A 24,975-nucleotide genomic window follows, 5' to 3' on the forward strand; every position below is an offset into this window, starting at 1 on the left:
TCCCCTTCTCTGATTCTAACCAGATTGTAGGCTCCCCTTAAATCCAGCTTGGAGAATACCTTAGCTCCCACAACCTGGCTGAACAAATCAGGAATCAAAGGAAAAGGGTATGGATCACGGATGGTAATTTGATTTCATTCCCAGAAATCTAAACAGGGATGTAGGCCACCATCCTTTTTCATCACAAAGAAGAACCCAGCCGCCACGGGCGAAGATGAGGGCCTGATGTGTCCCTTCTCTAGACTTTCCGCAATGAAATCCTTCATGGCTTGTCTCTCAGTGGCAGAAAGATTACACAGTCTGGACTTAGGTAGTTTAGCTCTGGGGGTCAGGTTAATAGGACAGTCATAAGCACGATGAGGAGACAAATCCTGACACCCCCTCTCAGAAAAAACATCCTCAAAACCAGACAGAAAAGCAGGTAATATTTCAGTAGAGACTGTAGCAAAGGAAATGGCTAAACAGTTCTCATGGAAGTAATCTCCCCATTCAATGATTTCCCTGGCTTGCCAATCCAACATCGGATTATGTTTCACCAACCAGGGAAGACCCAAAACAATTGGGGTGGGAAGACCCAAAACAATTGGGGTGGGGGAAGACCGTCCAGGGCGTAGCAAGGGATTATCTCACAATGAACTGACTCCACCCTCAGTTTTAAATTATGTACAATCTGGGTTAGTACTTTCTGTGCAAGTGGCGCTGAGTCGATGGCGAAGATGAGAATAGGTTCAGCTAACGTACAGCAAACAAGACAGTCTTCGCAAACTCAGCATCAACCATGCTGATTCCAGCTCCACTGCCAATCACAGAAATTTTCTCGGTTTTGCTTTCTAGCACCACCTCTGCTGTCAGGGCAAACCAGGAACTGCTGGTTGGCGATAAATGCACCCCTTGCTTATTCAACGCCAGACTACTAAGAGTTAATCGAGTCTCCTTTTGCCTTGGAATCGAAGGACGGGCCCTAATAAAATGTCCCCTTTACCCACAAAAAAAGCACACACCTATTTTTCTTGCGAATCTCCGGGAAGGTGTATGATGCAGAGGCACGCCCTAACTGCATGGGTTCCTCTACCTCTCCCAGTACTGGTTCACCACCAGACCGCTCCCCCAGCAGAGGAACACAACACCGACAAGTAGGCCCTGCAGAAGGTGGTCTCACCCGCCTTTCCCGAAGGCGTCTAACAAGACGTATGGCCAACAACATGGCTGCCTCCAAGGACTCAGGGGTTTCATATACTGCCAAAGCATCCTTCAACCTTTCAGCAAGGGCCTCACAAAATTGTCTTCTAAGGGCTGAGTCCTTCCATTTGGAATCCATTGCCCATCTGCTGAATTCAGAACTGTATGTCTCCACTGACCGATTCCCCTGTTGAGTTGAAGGTGATGTAGCCTGGACTCAGCCAAGGTGATTAGGTCAGGGACATCATAGAAGAGTTCCAGGGCCCCAAAAAAACCCTCCACAGATTGGAGACAAACCGACTACTGCGGCAAAGAGAGAGCCCACGACTAAGGATCTCCCTGCAGTAGAGAGATCACAATTCCCACACGTTGCACCTCACTTCTGGAGGAGTAAGGACGAAGTTTAAGGTACAGATTACAGGCCTCCTTGAATACAAAAAACATGTCCCTACCTCCTGAAAACCTTTCCGGGAGGGCAACCTTGGGTTCAGGCTGGACAGGCCTACCTGCAGAGACCTCCACATTGGCGACCTGTAGCTGCTGATGCTGTTGCTGAACCTCACAGCGAAGGTCATTCACCTCCAGAGACAAACAGCACAGCCGGTCTGCGAGCTCTGCAACTGAACTCATCAAAGGAGAAAGGGGAAAAAAAAAACACGCCCTAGAAAAAAAACTACACACAAATAAACCAAAGTGTCAGTTTTTTGTTTTTTATTTCTAAATGTGCACGGCTGGTGATAATGTCACGCAAGGTGAGAGAAAGACTAAGTGCAACACGAAGGGAAGAGGGGAAGGGAGCCCAGACTCTAGGGAAAGGGGTGTGTGGAGACCTCCTAAGCTGATCTGATATCACAGTGTCTCCCCTATTGTCCCTATATTGGTTCCTCACCAATTGCCGCACAGGAACCTAAACCCTGTATTTCCCTAGCGATTGGCCCTGGATAGCACTAATAAGTCCCCACTAACAACTAAAGACAACAAAGGAGACAACATGGGGGGAAAGTAGCTTGGCTTCAGCCAACTTCAGGGAGATTACACCAAACGTCCTCCTAGCACCAAAGACGAAGTAAGCAGACTGCAATAGCTCCAAGCCTTCACAAGAGAGTATGTGAATATCACCAGCGCCTCCCTATAGCAAACAGCAAGTATTTAAACACCCGGGCCTGTGTGTCAATTAGCAGGAGGGTGGTAGCCGCTGGGTCCTAGAGTGAGACAGATCTAAGAAGGTGTCTGTAATGCCAAATGAAGAGATCTTCTGCAACCAACCGCAGTGCGATTGTCACATCTGACACACCCGTGACACTTCTCCATCCACCTGGGGGTGAGGCCGGGCTGCACTGCCGCTGTGGCATCTGTCGAACGATCCATTGAACCATCGTTCACAAGGTGTTGCTGCTACATCGCAGCACAGTTCAAGTGGACGGCGTCATGTTTTTTTTACCTTGGGGTGAAATCTCTGAAATGATCTTTCGTTCTGATAAATAACTAAAATAAAACCTCTGAAATATATATTTTTTCTTCTTTTGCAGAATTGCTTGCTATTTAGAGACTGACAGGACCATGCCGACCAGAGCGAAGCAGGTAATGGTCAGTCTAGTGCGGGCAGCCGACGCCGTGGCCAAATGTGCCGCATAGCATCTGTGTGACCGGTGTGGGCATACGTGGTGTATACTGCAGTCACCCCTCACCTCCCCCGTCTGCTCCATGTGTATCCCAAATCCCTCCACTGCCCTCGGTATTTATGTCCAGACTCTTATCCTGTCTATGCAGGGTGCTGCCCCTGTCCCTCCTCTATCTGTCCCCCTACTACTCCTTACAGCTGACTCTTGTCCTGTCTCCGCAGGGCGCTGCTCTTGTCCCTCCTTCATCTGTGTCCCCCCCACTACTCCTTACAGCTGACTCTTGTCCTGTCTCTGCAGGGCGCTGCTCCTGTCCCTCCGCCGTCTGTGTCCCCACTACTCCTTACAGCTGACTCTTGTCCTGTATCTGCAGGGCGCTGCTCCTGTCCCTCCTCCGTCTGTGTCCCCCCCACTACTCCTTACAGCTGACTCTTGTCCTGTCTCTGCAGTGCGCTGCTCCTGTCCCTCCTCTATCTGTCCCCCCACTACTCCTTACAGCTGACTCTTGTCCTGTCTCTGCAGTGCGCTGCTCCTGTCCCTCCTCTATCTGTCCCCCCACTACTCCTTACAGCTGACTCTTGTCCTGTCTCTTCAGGGCGCTGCTCCTGTCCCTCCTCTATCTGTCCCCCCACTACTCCTTACAGCTGACTCTTGTCCTGTATCTGCAGGGCGCTGCTCCTGTCCCTCCTCCGTCTGTGTCCCCCCTACTACTCCTTACAGCTGACTCTTGTCCTGTCTCTGAAGTGCGCTGCTCCTGTCCCTCCTCTATCTGTCCCCCCACTACTCCTTACAGCTGACTCTTGTCCTGTCTCCGCAGGGCGCTGCTCTTGTCCCTCCTTCATCTGTGTCCCCCCCACTACTCCTTACAGCTGACTCTTGTCCTGTCTCTGCAGGGCGCTGCTCCTGTCCCTCCTCTATCTGTCCCCCCACTACTCCTTACAGCTGACTCTTGTCCTCTCTCTGCAGTGCGCTGCTCCTGTCCCTCCTCTATCTGTCCCCCCACTACTCCTTACAGCTGACTCTTGTCCTGTATCTGCAGGGCGCTGCTCCTGTCCTTCCTCCGTCTGTGCCCCCCCCACTACTCCTTACAGCTGACTCTTGTCCTGTCTCCGCAGGGCGCTGCTCCTGTCCCTCCTCTATCTGTCCCCCCCACTACTCCTTACAGCTGACTCTTGTCCTGTCTCTGCAGGGCGCTGCTCTTGTCCCTCCTTCATCTGTGTCCCCCCCACTACTCCTTACAGCTGACTCTTGTCCTGTCTCTGCAGGGCGCTGCTCCTGTCCCTCCTCTATCTGTCCCCCCACTACTCCTTACAGCTGACTCTTGTCCTCTCTCTGCAGGGCGCTGCTCCTGTCCCTCCTCCGTCTGTGCCCCCCCCACTACTCCTTACAGCTGACTCTTGTCCTGTCTCCGCAGGGCGCTGCCCCTGTCCCTCCTCTATCTGTCCCCCCACTACTCCTTACAGCTGACTCTTGTCCTGTCTCCGCAGGGCGCTGCTCTTGTCCCTCCTTCATCTGTGTCCCCCCCACTACTCCTTACAGCTGACTCTTGTCCTGTCTCTGCAGGGCGCTGCCCCTGTCCCTCCTCTATCTGTCCCCCTACTACTCCTTACAGCTGACTCTTGTCCTGTCTCTGCAGGACGCTGCTCCTGTCTCTCCTCCGTCTGTGTCCCCCCCACTACTCCTTACAGCTGACTCTTGTCCTGTCTCTGCAGGGCGCTGCCCCTGTCCCTCCTCTATCTGTCCCCCTACTACTCCTTACAGCTGACTCTTGTCCTGTCTCTGCAGGACGCTGCCCCTGTCCTTCCTCTATCTGTCCCCCCCCCACTACTCCTTACAGCTGACTCTTGTCCTGTCTCTGCAGGGCGCTGCTCCTGTCCCTCCTCTATCTGTCCCCTCCACTACTCCTTACAGCTGACTCTTGTCCTGTCTCTGCAGGGCGCTGCTCCTGTCCCTCCTCTATCTGTCCCCCCACTACTCCTTACAGCTGACTCTTGTCCTGTCTCCGCAGGGCACTGCTCTTGTCCCTCCTTAATCTGTGTCCCCCCCACTACTCCTTACAGCTGACTCTTGTCCTGTCTCTGCAGGGCGCTGCCCCTGTCCCTCCTCTATCTGTCCCCCTACTACTCCTTACAGCTGACTCTTGTCCTGTCTCTGCAGGGCGCTGCTCCTGTCCCTCCTCCGTCTGTGTCCCCCCACTACTCCTTACAGCTGACTCTTTTCCTGTCTCTGCAGGGCGCTGCCCCTGTCCCTCCTCTATCTGTCCCCCTACTACTCCTTACAGCTGACTCTTGTCCTGTCTCTGCAGGGCGCTGCTCCTGTCTCTCCTCCGTCTGTGTCCCCCCCACTACTCCTTACAGCTGACTCTTGTCCTGTCTCTGCAGGGCGCTGCTCCTGTCCCTCCTCTATCTGTCCCCCCACTACTCCTTACAGCTGACTCTTTTCCTGTCTCTGCAGGGCGCTGCCCCTGTCCCTCCTCTATCTGTCCCCCTACTACTCCTTACAGCTGACTCTTGTCCTGTCTCTGCAGGGCGCTGCTCCTGTCCCTCCTCCGTCTGTGTCCCCCCCACTACTCCTTACTGCTGACTCTTGTCCTGTCTCTGCAGGGCGCTGCTCCTGTCCCTCCTCTATCTGTCCCCCCCCCACTACTCCTTACAGCTGACTCTTGTCCTGTCTCTGCAGGGCGCTGCTCCTGTCCCTCCTCTATCTGTCCCCCCCCACTACTCCTTACAGCTGACTCTTGTCCTGTCTCTGCAGGGCGCTGCTCCTGTCCCTCCTCTATCTGTCCCCCCCACTACTCCTTACAGCTGACTCTTGTCCTCTCTCTGCAGGGCGCTGCTCCTGTCCCTCCTCTATCTGTCCCCCCACTACTCCTTACAGCTGACTCTTGTCCTGTCTCCGCAGGGTGCTGCTCTTGTCCCTCCTTAATCTGTGTCCCCCCCACTACTCCTTACAGCTGACTCTTGTCCTGTATCTGCTGGGCGCTGCTCCTGTCCCTCCTCCGTCTGTGTCCCCCCCACTACTCCTTACAGCTGACTTTTTTCCTGTCTCTGCAGGGCGCTGCTCCTGTCCCTCCTCTGTCTGTGTCCCCCCCACTACTCTTTACAGCTGACTCTTGTCCTGTCTCTGCAGGGCGCTGCTCCTGTCCCCCCTCTATCTGTCCCCCCCACTACTCCTTACAGCTGACTCTTGTCCTGTCTCTGCAGGGCGCTGCTCCTGTCCCTCCTCTATCTGTCCCCCATACTACTCCTTACAGCTGACTCTTGTCCTGTCTCTGCAGGGCGCTGCTCCTGTCCCTCCTCTATCTGTCCCCCCACTACTCCTTACAGCTGACTCTTGTCCTGTCTCTGCAGGGCGCTGCTCCTGTCCCTCCTCTATCTGTCCCCCCACTACTCCTTACAGCTGACTCTTGTCCTGTCTCTGCAGGGCGCTGCTCCTGTCCCTCCTCTATCTGTCCCCCCACTACTCTTTACAGCTGACTCTTGTCCTGTCTCCGCAGGGCGCTGCTCTTGTCCCTCCTTAATCTGTGTCCCCCCCACTACTCCTTACAGCTGACTCTTGTCCTGTCTCTGCAGGGCGCTGCTCCTGTCCCTCCTCCGTCTGTGTCCCCCCCACTACTCCTTACAGCTGACTCTTATCCTGTCTCTGCAGGGCGCTACTCCTGTCTCTCCTCTATCTGTCCCCCCCACTACTCCTTACAGCTGACTCTTGTCCTGTCTCTGCTGGGCGCTGCTCCTGTCCCTCCTCTATCTGTCCCCCGTACTACTCCTTACAGCTGACTCTTGTCCTGTCTCTGCAGGGCACTGCCCCTGTCCCTCCTCTATTTGTCCCCCCCACTACTTCTTACAGCTGACTCTTGTCCTGTCTCTGCAGGGCGCTGCTCCTGTCCCTCCTCTATCTGTCCCCCCACTACTCCTTAAAGCTGACTCTTGTCCTGTCTCCGCAGGGCGCTGCTCTTGTCCCTCCTTAATCTGTGTCCCCCCCACTACTCCTTACAGCTGACTCTTGTCCTGTATCTGCAGGGCGCTGCTCCTGTCCCTCCTCCGTCTGTGTCCCCCCCACTACTCCTTACAGCTGACTCTTGTCCTGTCTCTGCAGGGCGCTGCTACTGTCCCTCCTGTATCTGTCCCCCCACTACTCCTTACAGCTGACTCTTGTCCTGTCTCTGCAGGGCGCTGCTACTGTCCCTCCTCTATCTGTCCCCCCACTACTCCTTACAGCTGACTCTTGTCCTGTCTCTGCAGGGCGCTGCTACTGTCCCTCCTCCGTCTGTGTCCCCCCCACTACTCCTTACAGCTGACTCTTGTCCTGTCTCTGCAGGGCGCTGCTCCTGTCCCTCCTCTATCTGTCCCCCCACTACTCCTTACAGCTGACTCTTGTCCTGTTTCTGCAGGGCGCTGCCCCTGTCCCTCTTCTATCTGTCCCCCCCACTACTCCTTACAGCTGACTCTTGTCCTGTCTCTGCAGGGCGCTGCTCCTGTCCCTCCTCTATCTGTCCCCCCACTACTCCTTACAGCTGACTCTTGTCCTGTCTCTGCAGGGCGCTGCTCTTGTCCCTCCTTAATCTGTGTCCCCCCAACTACTCCTTACAGCTGACTCTTGTCCTGTATCTGCAGGGTGCTGCTCCTGTCCCTCCTTAATCTGTGTCCCCCCCACTACTCCTTACAGCTGACTCTTGTCCTGTATCTGCAGGGCGCTGCTCCTGTCCCTCCTCTATCTGTCCCCCCACTACTCCTTACAGCTGACTCTTGTCCTGTCTCCGCAGGGCGCTGCTCTTGTCCCTCCTTAATCTGTGTCCCCCCCACTACTCCTTACAGCTGACTCTTGTCCTGTATCTGCAGGGCGCTGCTCCTGTCCCTCCTCTATCTCTCCCCCCACTACTCCTTACAGCTGACTCTTGTCCTGTCTCCGCAGGGCGCTGCTCTTGTCCCTCCTTAATCTGTGTCCCCCCCACTACTCCTTACAGCTGACTCTTGTCCTGTATCTGCAGGGCGCTGCTCCTGTCCCTCCTTAATCTGTGTCCCCCTCACTACTCCTTACAGCTGACTCTTGTCCTGTATCTGCAGGGCGCTGCTCCTGTCCCTCCTTAATCTGTGTCCCCCCCACTACTCCTTACAGCTGACTCTTGTCCTGTATCTGCAGGGCGCTGCTCCTGTCCCTCCTTAATCTGTGTCCCCCCCACTACTCCTTACAGCTGACTCTTGTCCTGTCTCTGCAGGGCGCTGCTCCTGTCCCTCCTCCGTCTGTGTCCCCCCCCACTATTCTTTACAGCTGACTCTTATCCTGTCTCTGCAGGGCGCTGCTCCTGTCCCTCCTCCGTCTGTGTCCCCCCCCACTACTCCTTACAGCTGACTCTTGTCCTGTCTCTGCAGGGCGCTGCTCCTGTCCCTCCTCCGTCTGTCCCCCCACTACTCCTTACAGCTGACTCTTGTCCTGTCTCCGCAGGGCGCTGCCCCTGTCCCTCCTCTATCTGTCCCCCCACTACTCCTTACAGCTGACTCTTGTCCTGTCTCCGCAGGGCGCTGCTCCTGTCCCTCCTCTATCTGTCCCCCCCACTACTCCTTACAGCTGACTCTTGTCCTGTCTCTGCAGGGCGCTGCTCTTGTCCCTCCTTCATCTGTGTCCCCCCCACTACTCCTTACAGCTGACTCTTGTCCTGTCTCCGCAGGGCGCTGCCCCTGTCCCTCCTCTATCTGTCCCCCCCACTACTCCTTACAGCTGACTCTTGTCCTGTCTCTGCAGGGCGCTGCTCTTGTCCCTCCTTCATCTGTGTCCCCCCCACTACTCCTTACAGCTGACTCTTGTCCTGTCTCTGCAGGGTGCTGCTCCTGTCCCTCCTCTATCTGTCCCCCCACTACTCCTTACAGCTGACTCTTGTCCTCTCTCTGCAGGGCGCTGCTCCTGTCCCTCCTCCGTCTGTGCCCCCCCCCACTACTCCTTACAGCTGACTCTTGTCCTGTCTCCGCAGGGCGCTGCCCCTGTCCCTCCTCTATCTGTCCCCCCACTACTCCTTACAGCTGACTCTTGTCCTGTCTCCGCAGGGCGCTGCTCTTGTCCCTCCTTCATCTGTGTCCCCCCCACTACTCCTTACAGCTGACTCTTGTCCTGTCTCTGCAGGGCGCTGCCCCTGTCCCTCCTCTATCTGTCCCCCTACTACTCCTTACAGCTGACTCTTGTCCTGTCTCTGCAGGGCGCTGCTCCTGTCCCTCCTCCGTCTGTGTCCCCCCACTACTCCTTACAGCTGACTCTTGTCCTGTCTCTGCAGGGCGCTGCCCCTGTCCCTCCTCTATCTGTCCCCCTACTACTCCTTACAGCTGACTCTTGTCCTGTCTCTGCAGGACGCTGCTCCTGTCTCTCCTCCGTCTGTGTCCCCCCCACTACTCCTTACAGCTGACTCTTGTCCTGTCTCTGCAGGGCGCTGCTCCTGTCCCTCCTCTATCTGTCCCCCCACTACTCCTTACTGCTGACTCTTGTCCTGTCTCTGCAGGGCGCTGCTCCTGTCCCTCCTCTATCTGTCCCCCCCCACTACTCCTTACAGCTGACTCTTGTCCTGTCTCTGCAGGGCGCTGCTCCTGTCCCTCCTCTATCTGTCCCCTCCACTACTCCTTACAGCTGACTCTTGTCCTGTCTCTGCAGGGCGCTGCTCCTGTCCCTCCTCTATCTGTCCCCCCACTACTCCTTACAGCTGACTCTTGTCCTGTCTCCGCAGGGCACTGCTCTTGTCCCTCCTTAATCTGTGTCCCCCCCACTACTCCTTACAGCTGACTCTTGTCCTGTCTCTGCAGGGCGCTGCTCCTGTCCCTCCTCTATCTGTCCCCCTACTACTCCTTACAGCTGACTCTTGTCCTGCCTCTGCAGGGCGCTGCTCCTGTCCCTCCTCCGTCTGTGTCCCCCCACTACTCCTTACAGCTGACTCTTTTCCTGTCTCTGCAGGGCGCTGCCCCTGTCCCTCCTCTATCTGTCCCCCCACTACTCTTTACAGCTGACTCTTGTCCTGTCTCCGCAGGGCGCTGCTCTTGTCCCTCCTTAATCTGTGTCCCCCCCACTACTCCTTACAGCTGACTCTTGTCCTGTCTCTGCAGGGCGCTGCTCCTGTCCCTCCTCCGTCTGTGTCCCCCCCACTACTCCTTACAGCTGACTCTTGTCCTGTCTCTGCAGGGCGCTACTCCTGTCTCTCCTCTATCTGTCCCCCCCACTACTCCTTACAGCTGACTCTTGTCCTGTCTCTGCTGGGCGCTACTCCTGTCCCTCCTCTATCTGTCCCCCGTACTACTCCTTACAGCTGACTCTTGTCCTGTCTCTGCAGGGCACTGCCCCTGTCCCTCCTCTATTTGTCCCCCCCCACTACTTCTTACAGCTGACTCTTGTCCTGTCTCTGCAGGGCGCTGCTCCTGTCCCTCCTCTATCTGTCCCCCCACTACTCCTTAAAGCTGACTCTTGTCCTGTCTCCGCAGGGCGCTGCTCTTGTCCCTCCTTAATCTGTGTCCCCCCCACTACTCCTTACAGCTGACTCTTGTCCTGTATCTGCAGGGCGCTGCTTCTGTCCCTCCTCCGTCTGTGTCCCCCCCACTACTCCTTACAGCTGACTCTTGTCCTGTCTCTGCAGGGCGCTGCTACTGTCCCTCCTGTATCTGTCCCCCCACTACTCCTTACAGCTGACTCTTGTCCTGTCTCTGCAGGGCGCTGCTACTGTCCCTCCTCTATCTGTCCCCCCACTACTCCTTACAGCTGACTCTTGTCCTGTCTCTGCAGGGCGCTGCTCCTGTCCCTCCTCCGTCTGTGTCCCCCCCACTACTCCTTACAGCTGACTCTTGTCCTGTCTCTGCAGGGTGCTGCTCCTGTCCCTCCTCTATCTGTCCCCCCACTACTCCTTACAGCTGACTCTTCTCCTGTTTCTGCAGGGCGCTGCCCCTGTCCCTCTTCTATCTGTCCCCCCCACTACTCCTTACAGCTGACTCTTGTCCTGTCTCTGCAGGGCGCTGCTCCTGTCCCTCCTCTATCTGTCCCCCCCCACTACTCCTTACAGCTGACTCTTGTCCTGTCTCTGCAGGGCGCTGCTCCTGTCCCTCCTCTATCTGTCCCCTCCACTACTCCTTACAGCTGACTCTTGTCCTGTCTCTGCAGGGCGCTGCTCCTGTCCCTCCTCTATCTGTCCCCCCACTACTCCTTACAGCTGACTCTTGTCCTGTCTCCGCAGGGCACTGCTCTTGTCCCTCCTTAATCTGTGTCCCCCCCACTACTCCTTACAGCTGACTCTTGTCCTGTCTCTGCAGGGCGCTGCCCCTGTCCCTCCTCTATCTGTCCCCCTACTACTCCTTACAGCTGACTCTTGTCCTGCCTCTGCAGGGCGCTGCTCCTGTCCCTCCTCCGTCTGTGTCCCCCCACTACTCCTTACAGCTGACTCTTTTCCTGTCTCTGCAGGGCGCTGCCCCTGTCCCTCCTCTATCTGTCCCCCTACTTCTCCTTACAGCTGACTCTTGTCCTGTCTCTGCAGGGCGCTGCTCCTGTCTCTCCTCCGTCTGTGTCCCCCCCACTACTCCTTACAGCTGACTCTTGTCCTGTCTCTGCAGGGCGCTGCTCCTGTCCCTCCTCTATCTGTCCCCCCACTACTCCTTACAGCTGACTCTTTTCCTGTCTCTGCAGGGCGCTGCCCCTGTCCCTCCTCTATCTGTCCCCCTACTACTCCTTACAGCTGACTCTTGTCCTGTCTCTGCAGGGCGCTGCTCCTGTCCCTCCTCCGTCTGTGTCCCCCCCACTACTCCTTACTGCTGACTCTTGTCCTGTCTCTGCAGGGCGCTGCTCCTGTCCCTCCTCTATCTGTCCCCCCCCACTACTCCTTACAGCTGACTCTTGTCCTGTCTCTGCAGGGCGCTGCTCCTGTCCCTCCTCTATCTGTCCCCCCCACCACTCCTTACAGCTGACTCTTGTCCTGTCTCCGCAGGGTGCTGCTCTTGTCCCTCCTTAATCTGTGTCCCCCCCACTACTCCTTACAGCTGACTCTTGTCCTGTCTCTGCAGGGCGCTGCTCCTGTCCCTCCTCCGTCTGTGTCCCCCCCACTACTCCTTACAGCTGACTCTTGTCCTGTCTCTGCAGGGCGCTGCTCCTGTCCCTCCTCTATCTGTCCCCCCACTACTCCTTACAGCTGACTCTTGTCCTGTCTCTGCAGGGCGCTGCTCCTGTCCCTCCTCTATCTGTCCCCCATACTACTCCTTACAGCTGACTCTTGTCCTGTCTCTGCAGGGCGCTGCTCCTGTCCCTCCTCTATCTGTCCCCCCACTACTCCTTACAGCTGACTCTTGTCCTGTCTCTGCAGGGCGCTGCTCCTGTCCCTCCTCTATCTGTCCCCCCACTACTCCTTACAGCTGACTCTTGTCCTGTCTCTGCAGGGCGCTGTTCCTGTCCCTCCTCTATCTGTCCCCCCACTACTCTTTACAGCTGACTCTTGTCCTGTCTCCGCAGGGCGCTGCTCTTGTCCCTCCTCTATCTGTCCCCCGTACTACTCCTTACAGCTGACTCTTGTCCTGTCTCTGCAGGGCACTGCCCCTGTCCCTCCTCTATTTGTCCCCCCCACTACTTCTTACAGCTGACTCTTGTCCTGTCTCTGCAGGGCGCTGCTCCTGTCCCTCCTCTATCTGTCCCCCCACTACTCCTTAAAGCTGACTCTTGTCCTGTCTACGCAGGGCGCTGCTCTTGTCCCTCCTTAATCTGTGTCCCCCCAACTACTCCTTACAGCTGACTCTTGTCCTGTATCTGCAGGGCGCTGCTTCTGTCCCTCCTCCGTCTGTGTCCCCCCCACTACTCCTTACAGCTGACTCTTGTCCTGTCTCTGCAGGGCGCTGCTACTGTCCCTCCTGTATCTGTCCCCCCCACTACTCCTTACAGCTGACTCTTGTCCTGTCTCTGCAGGGCGCTGCTACTGTCCCTCCTCTATCTGTCCCCCCACTACTCCTTACAGCTGACTCTTGTCCTGTCTCTGCAGGGCGCTGCTACTGTCCCTCCTCTATCTGTCCCCCCACTACTCCTTACAGCTGACTCTTGTCCTGTCTCTGCAGGGCGCTGCTCCTGTCCCTCCTCCGTCTGTGTCCCCCCCACTACTCCTTACAGCTGACTCTTGTCCTGTCTCTGCAGGGCGCTGCTCCTGTCCCTCCTCTATCTGTCCCCCCACTACTCCTTACAGCTGACTCTTGTCCTGTTTCTGCAGGGCGCTGCCCCTGTCCCTCTTCTATCTGTCCCCCCCACTACTCCTTACAGCTGACTCTTGTCCTGTCTCTGCAGGGCGCTGCTCCTGTCCCTCCTCTATCTGTCCCCCCACTACTCCTTACAGCTGACTCTTGTCCTGTCTCTGCAGGGCGCTGCTCTTGTCCCTCCTTAATCTGTGTCCCCCCCACTACTCCTTACAGCTGACTCTTGTCCTGTATCTGCAGGGCGCTGCTCCTGTCCCTCCTTAATCTGTGTCCCCCCCACTACTCCTTACAGCTGACTCTTGTCCTGTATCTGCAGGGCGCTGCTCCTGTCCCTCCTTAATCTGTGTCCCCCCCACTACTCCTTACAGCTGACTCTTGTCCTGTATCTGCAGGGCGCTGCTCCTGTCCCTCCTCTATCTGTCCCCCTACTACTCCTTACAGCTGACTCTTGTCCTGTCTCCGCAGGGCGCTGCTCTTGTCCCTCCTTAATCTGTGTCCCCCCACTTCTCCTTACAGCTGACTCTTGTCCTGTATCTGCAGGGCGCTGCTCCTGTCCCTCCTCTATCTGTCCCCCCACTACTCCTTACAGCTGACTCTTGTCCTGTCTCCACAGGGCGCTGCTCTTGTCCCTCCTTAATCTGTGTCCCCCCACTACTCCTTACAGCTGACTCTTGTCCTGTATCTGCAGGGCGCTGCTCCTGTCCCTCCTTAATCTGTGTCCCCCCCACTACTCCTTACAGCTGACTCTTGTCCTGTCTCTGCAGGGCGCTGCTCCTGTCCCTTCTCCGTCTGTGTCCCCCCCACTACTCTTTACAGCTGACTCTTATCCTGTCTCTGCAGGGCGCTGCTCCTGTCCCTCCTCCGTCTGTGTCCCCCCCACTACTCCTTACAGCTGACTCTTGTCCTGTCTCTGCAGGGCGCTGCTCCTGTCCCTCCTCCGTCTGTCCCCCCACTACTCCTTACAGCTGACTCTTGTCCTGTCTCTGCAGGGCACTGCTCCTGTCCCTCCTCTATCTGTCCCCCCACTACTCTTTACAGCTGACTCTTGTCCTGTCTCTGCAGGGCGCTGCTCCTGTCCCTCCTCCGTCTGTCCCCCCACTACTCCTTACAGCTGACTCTTGTCCTGTCTCTGCAGGGCGCTGCCCCTGTCCCTCCTCTATCTGTCCCCCCACTACTCTTTACAGCTGACACTTGTCCTGTCTCTGTAGGGCGCTGCTCCTGTCACTCCTCCGTCTGTGTTCCCCCCACTACTCCTTACAGCAGACTCTTGTCCTGTCTCTGCAGGGCGCTGCTCTTGTCCCTCCTCCGTCTGTCCCCCCACTACTCCTTACAGCTGACTCTTGTCCTGTCTCTGCAGGGCGCTGCTCCTGTCCCTCCTCCGTCTGTCCCCCCACTACTCCTTACAACTGACTCTTCTCCTGTCTCTGCAGGGCGCTGCCCCTGTCCCTCCTCTATCTGTCCCCCCCACTACTCCTTACAGCAGACTCTTGTCCTGTCTCTGCAGGGCGCTGCTCCTTTCCCTCCTCCGTCTGTCCCCCACTACTCTTTACAGCTGACTCTTGTCCTGTCTCTGCAGGGCGCTGCTCCTGTCCCTCCGCCTTCTGTGTCCCCACTACTCCTTACAGCTGACTCTTGTCCTGTCTCTGCAGGGCGCTGCTCCTGTCCCTCCTCTATCTGTCCCCCCACTACTCCTTACAGCTGACTCTTGTCCTGTCTCTGCAGTGCGCTGTTCCTGTCCCTCCTCTAGCTGTCCCCCCACTACTCCTTACAGCTGACTCTTGTCCTGTCTCTGCAGGGCACTGCTCCTGTCCCTCCGCCGTCTGTGTCCCCACTACTCCTTACAGCTGACTCTTGTCCTGTCTCTGCAGGGCGCTGCTCCTTTCCCTCCTCCGTCTGTCCCCCCACTACTCTTTACAGCTGACTCTTGTCCTGTCTCTGCAAGGCACTGCTCCTGTCCCTCCTCTATATGTCCCCCCACTACTCCTTACAGCAGACTCTTGTCCTGTCTCTGCAGGGCGCTGCTCCTGTCCCTCCTCCGTCTGTCCCCCCACTACTCTTTACAGCTGACTCTTGTCCTGTCTCTGCAGGGCACTGCTCCTGTCCCTCCTCTATCTGTCCCCCCACTACTCCTTACAGCTGACTCTTGTCCTGTCTCTGCAGGGCACTGCTCCTGTCCCTCCTCTATCTGTCCCCCCCACTACTCCTTACAGCAGACTCTTGTCCTGTCTCTGCAGGGCGCTGCTCCTTTCCCTCCTCCGTCTGTCCCCCCACTACTCTTTACAGCTGACTCTTGTCCTGTCTCTGCAGGGCGCTGCTCCTGTCCCTCCGCCGTCTGTGTCCCCCCCACTACTCCTTACAGCTGACTCTTGTCCTGTCTCTGCAGGGCGCTGCTCCTGTCCCTCCTCTATCTGTCCCCCCACTACTCCTTACAGCTGACTCTTGTCCTGTCTCTTCAGTGCGCTGCTCCTGTCCCTCCTCTAGCTGTCCCCCCCACTACTCCTTACAGCTGACTCTTGTCCTGTCTCTTCAGGGCGCTGCTCCTGTCCCTCCTCTATCTGTCCCCCCACTACTCCTTACAGCTGACTCTTGTCCTGTCTCTGCAGGGCACTGCTCCTGTCCCTCCGCCGTCTGTGTCCCCACTACTCCTTACAGCAGACTCTTGTCCTGTCTCTGCAGGGCGCTGCCCCTGTCCCTCCTCTATCTGTCCCCCCACTACTCCTTACAGCAGACTCTTGTCCTGTCTCTGCAGGGCGCTGCTCCTTTCCCTCCTCTATCTGTCCCCCCACTACTCCTTACAGCTGACTCTTGTCCTGTTTCTGCAGGGCGCTGCTCCTGTCCCTCCGCCGTCTGTGTCCCCACTACTCCTTACAGCTGACTTTTGTCCTGTCTCTGCAGGGCGCTGCTCCTTTCCCTCCTCCGTCTGTCCCCCCACTACTCTTTACAGCTGACTCTTGTCCTGTCTCTGCAGGGCACTGCTCCTGTCCCTCCTCTATCTGTCCCCCCACTACTCCTTACAGCTGACTCTTGTCCTGTCTCTGCAGAGCACTGCTCCTGTCCCTCCTCTATCTGTCCCCCCACTACTCCTTACAGCTGACTCTTGTCCTGTCTCTGCAGGGCACTGCTCCTGTCCCTCCTCTATCTGTCCCCCCACTACTCCTTACAGCTGACTCTTGTCCTGTCTCTGCAGGGCGCTGCTCCTGTCCCTCCTCTATCTGTCCCCCCCACCACTCCTTACAGCTGACTCTTGTCCTGTCTCCGCAGGGTGCTGCTCTTGTCCCTCCTTAATCTGTGTCCCCCCCACTACTCCTTACAGCTGACTCTTGTCCTGTCTCTGCAGGGCGCTGCTCCTGTCCCTCCTCCGTCTGTGTTCCCCCCACTACTCCTTACAGCTGACTCTTGTCCTGTCTCTGCAGGGCGCTGCTCCTGTCCCTCCTCTATCTGTCCCCCCCACTACTCCTTACAGCTGACTCTTGTCCTGTCTCTGCAGGGCGCTGCTCCTGTCCCTCCTCTATCTGTCCCCCATACTACTCCTTACAGCTGACTCTTGTCCTGTCTCTGCAGGGCGCTGCTCCTGTCCCTCCTCTATCTGTCCCCCCACTACTCCTTACAGCTGACTCTTGTCCTGTCTCTGCAGGGCGCTGCTCCTGTCCCTCCTCTATCTGTCCCCCCACTACTCCTTACAGCTGACTCTTGTCCTGTCTCTGCAGGGCGCTGCTCCTGTCCCTCCTCTATCTGTCCCCCCACTACTCTTTACAGCTGACTCTTGTCCTGTCTCCGCAGGGCGCTGCTCTTGTCCCTCCTCTATCTGTCCCCCGTACTACTCCTTACAGCTGACTCTTGTCCTGTCTCTGCAGGGCACTGCCCCTGTCCCTCCTCTATTTGTCCCCCCCACTACTTCTTACAGCTGACTCTTGTCCTGTCTCTGCAGGGCGCTGCTCCTGTCCCTCCTCTATCTGTCCCCCCACTACTCCTTAAAGCTGACTCTTGTCCTGTCTCCGCAGGGCGCTGCTCTTGTCCCTCCTTAATCTGTGTCCCCCCCACTACTCCTTACAGCTGACTCTTGTCCTGTATCTGCAGGGCGCTGCTTCTGTCCCTCCTCCGTCTGTGTCCCCCCCACTACTCCTTACAGCTGACTCTTGTCCTGTCTCTGCAGGGCGCTGCTACTGTCCCTCCTGTATCTGTCCCCCCACTACTCCTTACAGCTGACTCTTGTCCTGTCTCTGCAGGGCGCTGCTACTGTCCCTCCTCTATCTGTCCCCCCACTACTCCTTACAGCTGACTCTTGTCCTGTCTCTGCAGGGCGCTGCTACTGTCCCTCCTCTATCTGTCCCCCCACTACTCCTTACAGCTGACTCTTGTCCTGTCTCTGCAGGGCGCTGCTCCTGTCCCTCCTCCGTCTGTGTCCCCCCCACTACTCCTTACAGCTGACTCTTGTCCTGTCTCTGCAGGGCGCTGCTCCTGTCCCTCCTCTATCTGTCCCCCCACTACTCCTTACAGCTGACTCTTGTCCTGTTTCTGCAGGGCGCTGCCCCTGTCCCTCTTCTATCTGTCCCCCCCACTACTCCTTACAGCTGACTCTTGTCCTGTCTCTGCAGGGCGCTGCTCCTGTCCCTCCTCTATCTGTCCCCCCACTACTCCTTACAGCTGACTCTTGTCCTGTCTCTGCAGGGCGCTGCTCTTGTCCCTCCTTAATCTGTGTCCCCCCCACTACTCCTTACAGCTGACTCTTGTCCTGTATCTGCAGGGCGCTGCTCCTGTCCCTCCTTAATCTGTGTCCCCCCCACTACTCCTTACAGCTGACTCTTGTCCTGTATCTGCAGGGCGCTGCTCCTGTCCCTCCTTAATCTGTGTCCCCCCCACTACTCCTTACAGCTGACTCTTGTCCTGTATCTGCAGGGCGCTGCTCCTGTCCCTCCTCTATCTGTCCCCCTACTACTCCTTACAGCTGACTCTTGTCCTGTCTCCGCAGGGCGCTGCTCTTGTCCCTCCTTAATCTGTGTCCCCCCACTACTCCTTACAGCTGACTCTTGTCCTGTATCTGCAGGGCGCTGCTCCTGTCCCTCCTCTATCTGTCCCCCATACTACTCCTTACAGCTGACTCTTGTCCTGTCTCTGCAGGGCGCTGCTCCTGTCCCTCCTCTATCTGTCCCCCCACTACTCCTTACAGCTGACTCTTGTCCTGTCTCTGCAGGGCGCTGCTCCTGTCCCTCCTCTATCTGTCCCCCCACTACTCCTTACAGCTGACTCTTGTCCTGTCTCTGCAGGGCGCTGCTCCTGTCCCTCCTCTATCTGTCCCCCCACTACTCTTTACAGCTGACTCTTGTCCTGTCTCCGCAGGGCGCTGCTCTTGTCCCTCCTCTATCTGTCCCCCGTACTACTCCTTACAGCTGACTCTTGTCCTGTCTCTGCAGGGCACTGCCCCTGTCCCTCCTCTATTTGTCCCCCCCACTACTTCTTACAGCTGACTCTTGTCCTGTCTCTGCAGGGCGCTGCTCCTGTCCCTCCTCTATCTGTCCCCCCACTACTCCTTAAAGCTGACTCTTGTCCTGTCTCCGCAGGGCGCTGCTCTTGTCCCTCCTTAATCTGTGTCCCCCCCACTACTCCTTACAGCTGACTCTTGTCCTGTATCTGCAGGGCGCTGCTTCTGTCCCTCCTCCGTCTGTGTCCCCCCCACTACTCCTTACAGCTGACTCTTGTCCTGTCTCTGCAGGGCGCTGCTACTGTCCCTCCTGTATCTGTCCCCCCACTACTCCTTACAGCTGACTCTTGTCCTGTCTCTGCAGGGCGCTGCTACTGTCCCTCCTCTATCTGTCCCCCCACTACTCCTTACAGCTGACTCTTGTCCTGTCTCTGCAGGGCGCTGCTACTGTCCCTCCTCTATCTGTCCCCCCACTACTCCTTACAGCTGACTCTTGTCCTGTCTCTGCAGGGCGCTGCTCCTGTCCCTCCTCCGTCTGTGTCCCCCCCACTACTCCTTACAGCTGACTCTTGTCCTGTCTCTGCAGGGCGCTGCTCCTGTCCCTCCTCTATCTGTCCCCCCACTACTCCTTACAGCTGACTCTTGTCCTGTTTCTGCAGGGCGCTGCCCCTGTCCCTCTTCTATCTGTCCCCCCCACTACTCCTTACAGCTGACTCTTGTCCTGTCTCTGCAGGGCGCTGCTCCTGTCCCTCCTCTATCTGTCCCCCCACTACTCCTTACAGCTGACTCTTGTCCTGTCTCTGCAGGGCGCTGCTCTTGTCCCTCCTTAATCTGTGTCCCCCCCACTACTCCTTACAGCTGACTCTTGTCCTGTATCTGCAGGGCGCTGCTCCTGTCCCTCCTTAATCTGTGTCCCCCCCACTACTCCTTACAGCTGACTCTTGTCCTGTATCTGCAGGGCGCTGCTCCTGTCCCTCCTTAATCTGTGTCCCCCCCACTACTCCTTACAGCTGACTCTTGTCCTGTATCTGCAGGGCGCTGCTCCTGTCCCTCCTCTATCTGTCCCCCTACTACTCCTTACAGCTGACTCTTGTCCTGTCTCCGCAGGGCGCTGCTCTTGTCCCTCCTTAATCTGTGTCCCCCCACTACTCCTTACAGCTGACTCTTGTCCTGTATCTGCAGAGCGCTGCTCCTGTCCCTCCTCTATCTGTCCCCCCACTACTCCTTACAGCTGACTCTTGTCCTGTCTCCACAGGGCGCTGCTCTTGTCCCTCCTTAATCTGTGTCCCCCCACTACTCCTTACAGCTGACTCTTGTCCTGTATCTGCAGGGCGCTGCTCCTGTCCCTCCTTAATCTGTGTCCCCCCCACTACTCCTTACAGCTGACTCTTGTCCTGTCTCTGCAGGGCGCTGCTCCTGTCCCTCCTCCGTCTGTGTCCCCCCCACTACTCTTTACAGCTGACTCTTATCCTGTCTCTGCAGGGCGCTGCTCCTGTCCCTCCTCCGTCTGTGTCCCCCCCACTACTCCTTACAGCTGACTCTTGTCCTGTCTCTGCAGGGCGCTGCTCCTGTCCCTCCTCCGTCTGTCCCCCCACTACTCCTTACAGCTGACTCTTGTCCTGTCTCTGCAGGGCACTGCTCCTGTCCCTCCTCTATCTGTCCCCCCACTACTCTTTACAGCTGACTCTTGTCCTGTCTCTGCAGGGCGCTGCTCCTGTCCCTCCTCCGTCTGTCCCCCCACTACTCCTTACAGCTGACTCTTGTCCTGTCTCTGCAGGGCGCTGCCCCTGTCCCTCCTCTATCTGTCCCCCCACTACTCTTTACAGCTGACACTTGTCCTGTCTCTGTAGGGCGCTGCTCCTGTCACTCCTCCGTCTGTGTTCCCCCCACTACTCCTTACAGCAGACTCTTGTCCTGTCTCTGCAGGGCGCTGCTCTTGTCCCTCCTCCGTCTGTCCCCCCACTACTCCTTACAGCTGACTCTTGTCCTGTCTCTGCAGGGCGCTGCTCCTGTCCCTCCTCCGTCTGTCCCCCCACTACTCCTTACAACTGACTCTTCTCCTGTCTCTGCAGGGCGCTGCCCCTGTCCCTCCTCTATCTGTCCCCCCCACTACTCCTTACAGCAGACTCTTGTCCTGTCTCTGCAGGGCGCTGCTCCTTTCCCTCCTCCGTCTGTCCCCCCACTACTCTTTACAGCTGACTCTTGTCCTGTCTCTGCAGGGCGCTGCTCCTGTCCCTCCGCCTTCTGTGTCCCCACTACTCCTTACAGCTGACTCTTGTCCTGTCTCTGCAGGGCGCTGCTCCTGTCCCTCCTCTATCTGTCCCCCCACTACTCCTTACAGCTGACTCTTGTCCTGTCTCTGCAGTGCGCTGTTCCTGTCCCTCCTCTAGCTGTCCCCCCACTACTCCTTACAGCTGACTCTTGTCCTGTCTCTGCAGGGCACTGCTCCTGTCCCTCCGCCGTCTGTGTCCCCACTACTCCTTACAGCTGACTCTTGTCCTGTCTCTGCAGGGCGCTGCTCCTTTCCCTCCTCCGTCTGTCCCCCCACTACTCTTTACAGCTGACTCTTGTCCTGTCTCTGCAAGGCACTGCTCCTGTCCCTCCTCTATATGTCCCCCCACTACTCCTTACAGCAGACTCTTGTCCTGTCTCTGCAGGGCGCTGCTCCTGTCCCTCCTCCGTCTGTCCCCCCACTACTCTTTACAGCTGACTCTTGTCCTGTCTCTGCAGGGCACTGCTCCTGTCCCTCCTCTATCTGTCCCCCCACTACTCCTTACAGCTGACTCTTGTCCTGTCTCTGCAGGGCACTGCTCCTGTCCCTCCTCTATCTGTCCCCCCACTACTCCTTACAGCTGACTCTTGTCCTGTCTCTGCAGGGCGCTGCCCCTGTCCCTCCTCTATCTGTCCCCCCCACTACTCCTTACAGCAGACTCTTGTCCTGTCTCTGCAGGGCGCTGCTCCTTTCCCTCCTCCGTCTGTCCCCCCACTACTCTTTACAGCTGACTCTTGTCCTGTCTCTGCAGGGCGCTGCTCCTGTCCCTCCTCTAGCTGTCCCCCCCACTACTCCTTACAGCTGACTCTTGTCCTGTCTCTTCAGGGCGCTGCTCCTGTCCCTCCTCTATCTGTCCCCCCACTACTCCTTACAGCTGACTCTTGTCCTGTCTCTGCAGGGCACTGCTCCTGTCCCTCCGCCGTCTGTGTCCCCACTACTCCTTACAGCAGACTCTTGTCCTGTCTCTGCAGGGCGCTGCCCCTGTCCCTCCTCTATCTGTCCCCCCACTACTCCTTACAGCAGACTCTTGTCCTGTCTCTGCAGGGCGCTGCTCCTTTCCCTCCTCTATCTGTCCCCCCACTACTCCTTACAGCTGACTCTTGTCCTGTTTCTGCAGGGCGCTGCTCCTGTCCCTCCGCCGTCTGTGTCCCCACTACTCCTTACAGCTGACTTTTGTCCTGTCTCTGCAGGGCGCTGCTCCTTTCCCTCCTCCGTCTGTCCCCCCACTACTCTTTACAGCTGACTCTTGTCCTGTCTCTGCAGGGCACTGCTCCTGTCCCTCCTCTATCTGTCCCCCCACTACTCCTTACAGCTGACTCTTGTCCTGTCTCTGCAGGGCACTGCTCCTGTCCCTCCTCTATCTGTCCCCCCACTACTCCTTACAGCTGACTCTTGTCCTGTCTCTGCAGGGCACTGCTCCTGTCCCTCCGCCGTCTGTGTCCCCACTACTCCTTACAGCTGACTCTTGTTCTGTCTCTGCAGGGCGCTGCTCCTGTCCCTCCTCCGTCTGTGTCCCCCCCACTACTCCTTACAGCTGACTCTTGTCCTGTCTCCGCAGGACGCTGCTCCTGTCCCTCCTCTATCTGTCCCCCCCACTACTCTTTACAGCTGACTCTTGTCCTGTCTCTGCAGGGCGCTGCTCCTGTCCCTCCTCTATCTGTCCCCCCCACTACTCTTTACAGCTGACTCTTGTCCTGTCTCTGCAGGGCGCTGCTCCTGTCCAGACTCAGAAGCCGAATGTCTCCAAGCCGACGAAGGCCATGACCAGGAGGAGGGTGAGGACAAGGGCTATAGACTCGGGTCCGGGGCTCTACAGACCCTATAGAAGCTCGATACATGATATGGAGTCTGTCTGTAAAGAGGTTCTAATAACATGGCCGCCTTCTTCCAGTAATGGCGCCAGTCCTGAGGGGTTGTGGCTAGTTTGGCAGCTTCGCTTCATTGAAGTGAATGGGACTGGGCTGCAATATCACAAGTAGCCTGGACTCCTCTTTTCCCCAATCCCCGGCCCCCACTGACGAAGCCTTCATGTGTCAGGATGAAGACGACTCCACAGATATGGGGGACGGAGCGGATGAATGGACGCAGCCCAAGACCCTTGTGAAACCCCCGGACCAGCTGGAGCTAACCGAGGCCGTGAGTATACATACTATATGTGCTCTATATACCTGGAGGAGCCGCTATAGCTAACCGAGGCCGTGAGTATATATACTATATGTGCTCTATATACCTGGAGGAGCCGCTATAGCTAACCGAGGCCGTGAGTATATATACTATATGTACTCTATATACCTGGAGGAGCCGCTATAGCTAACCGAGGCCGTGAGTATATATACTATATGTGCTCTATATACCTGGAGGAGCCGCTATAGCTAACCGAGGCCGTGAGTATATATACTATATGTGTGTATATACCTGGAGGAGCCGCTATAGCTAACCGAGGCCGTGAGTATACATACTATATGTGCTCTATATACCTGGAGGAGCCGCTATAGCTAACCGAGGCCGTGAGTATATATACTATATGTACTCTATATACCTGGAGGAGCCGCTATAGCTAACCGAGGCCGAGTATATATACTATATGTGCTCTATATACCTGGAGGAGCCGCTATAGCTAACCAAGGCCGAGTATATATACTATATGTGCTCTATATACCTGGAGGAGCCGCTATAGCTAACCGAGGCCGTGAGTATATATACTATATGTGCTCTATATACCTGGAGGAGCTGCTATACCTAACCGAGGCCGTGAGTATATATACTATATGTGCTCTATATACCTGGAGGAGCCGCTATACCTAACCGAGGCCGTGAGTATATATACTATATGTGCTCTATATACCTGGAGGAGCCGCTATAGCTAACCGAGGCCGAGTATATATACTATATGTGCTCTATATACCTGGAGGAGCCGCTATACCTAACCGAGGCCGTGAGTATATATACTATATGTGCTCTATATACCTGGAGGAGCCGCTATAGCTAACCGAGGCCGAGTATATATACTATATGTGCTCTATATACCTGGAGGAGCCGCTATAGCTAACCGAGGCCGTGAGTATATATACTATATGTGCTCTATATACCTGGAGGAGCCGCTATAGCTAACCAAGGCCGTGAGTATATATACTATATGTGCTCTATATACCTGGAGGAGCCGCTATAGCTAACCAAGGCCGTGAGTATATATACTATATGTGCTCTATATACCTGGAGGAGCTGCTATAGCTAACCGAGGCCGTGAGTATATATACTATATGTGCTCTATATACCTGGAGGAGCTGCTATACCTAACCGAGGCCGAGTATATATACTATATGTGCTCTATATACCTGGAGGAGCTGCTATAGGTAACCGAGGCCGTGAGTATATATACTATATGTACTCTATATACCTGCAGGAGCCGCTATACCTAACCGAGGCCGTGAGTATATATACTATATGTGCTCTATATACCTGGAGGAGCCGCTATACCTAACCGAGGCCGTGAGTATATATACTATATGTGCTCTATATACCTGGAGGAGCCGCTATAGCTAACCGAGGCCGAGTATATATACTATATGTGCTCTATATACCTGGAGGAGCCGCTATACCTAACCGAGGCCGTGAGTATATATACTATATGTGCTCTATATACCTGGAGGAGCCGCTATAGCTAACCGAGGCCGAGTATATATACTATATGTGCTCTATATACCTGGAGGAGCCGCTATAGCTAACCGAGGCCGTGAGTATATATACTATATGTGCTCTATATACCTGGAGGAGCCGCTATAGCTAACCAAGGCCGTGAGTATATATACTATATGTGCTCTATATACCTGGAGGAGCCGCTATAGCTAACCGAGGCCGTGAGTATATATACTATATGTGCTCTATATACCTGGAGGAGCCGCTATAGCTAACCGAGGCCGTGAGTATACATACTATATGTGCTCTATATACCTGGAGGAGCCGCTATAGCTAACCGAGGCCGTGAGTATACATCCTATATGTACTCTATATACCTGGAGGAGCCGCTATAGCTAACCGAGGCCGTGAGTATATATACTATATGTGCTCTATATACCTGGAGGAGCCGCTATAGCTAACCGAGGCCGTGAGTATATATACTATATGTACTCTATATACCTGGAGGAGCTGCTATACCTAACCGAGGCCGTGAGTATACATACTATATGTACTCTATATACCTGGAGGAGCCGCTATACCTAACAGAGGCCGTGAGTATATATACTATATGTACTCTATATACCTGGAGGAGCCGCTATACCTACCCGAGGCCGTGAGTATATATAC

At 56.2% G+C, this 24,975-nt stretch overlaps 1 protein-coding gene across 1 annotated transcript in view; it reads left to right on the forward strand.

The window, feature by feature from the left end:
• Positions 1-24,975, forward strand: part of DNAI1 (dynein axonemal intermediate chain 1) — a 227,364-nt gene that overhangs the window by 17,193 nt on the left and 185,196 nt on the right. Inside the window, exons 2-4 of the mRNA XM_073655111.1 lie at positions 2,709-2,760; positions 22,377-22,445; positions 22,708-22,806. Coding sequence (XP_073511212.1) covers positions 2,740-2,760; positions 22,377-22,445; positions 22,708-22,806 — 189 coding nt within the window. The 5' untranslated portion in view covers positions 2,709-2,739. The remainder of the gene's footprint in view (positions 1-2,708; positions 2,761-22,376; positions 22,446-22,707; positions 22,807-24,975) is intronic.

This window comes from Phyllobates terribilis, unplaced genomic scaffold (genome assembly GCF_046119375.1).
Source record: "Phyllobates terribilis strain yellow unplaced genomic scaffold, ASM4611937v1 Scaffold_1__5_contigs__length_1240528914, whole genome shotgun sequence".
Classification (NCBI taxonomy): Eukaryota; Metazoa; Chordata; class Amphibia; order Anura; family Dendrobatidae; genus Phyllobates; species Phyllobates terribilis.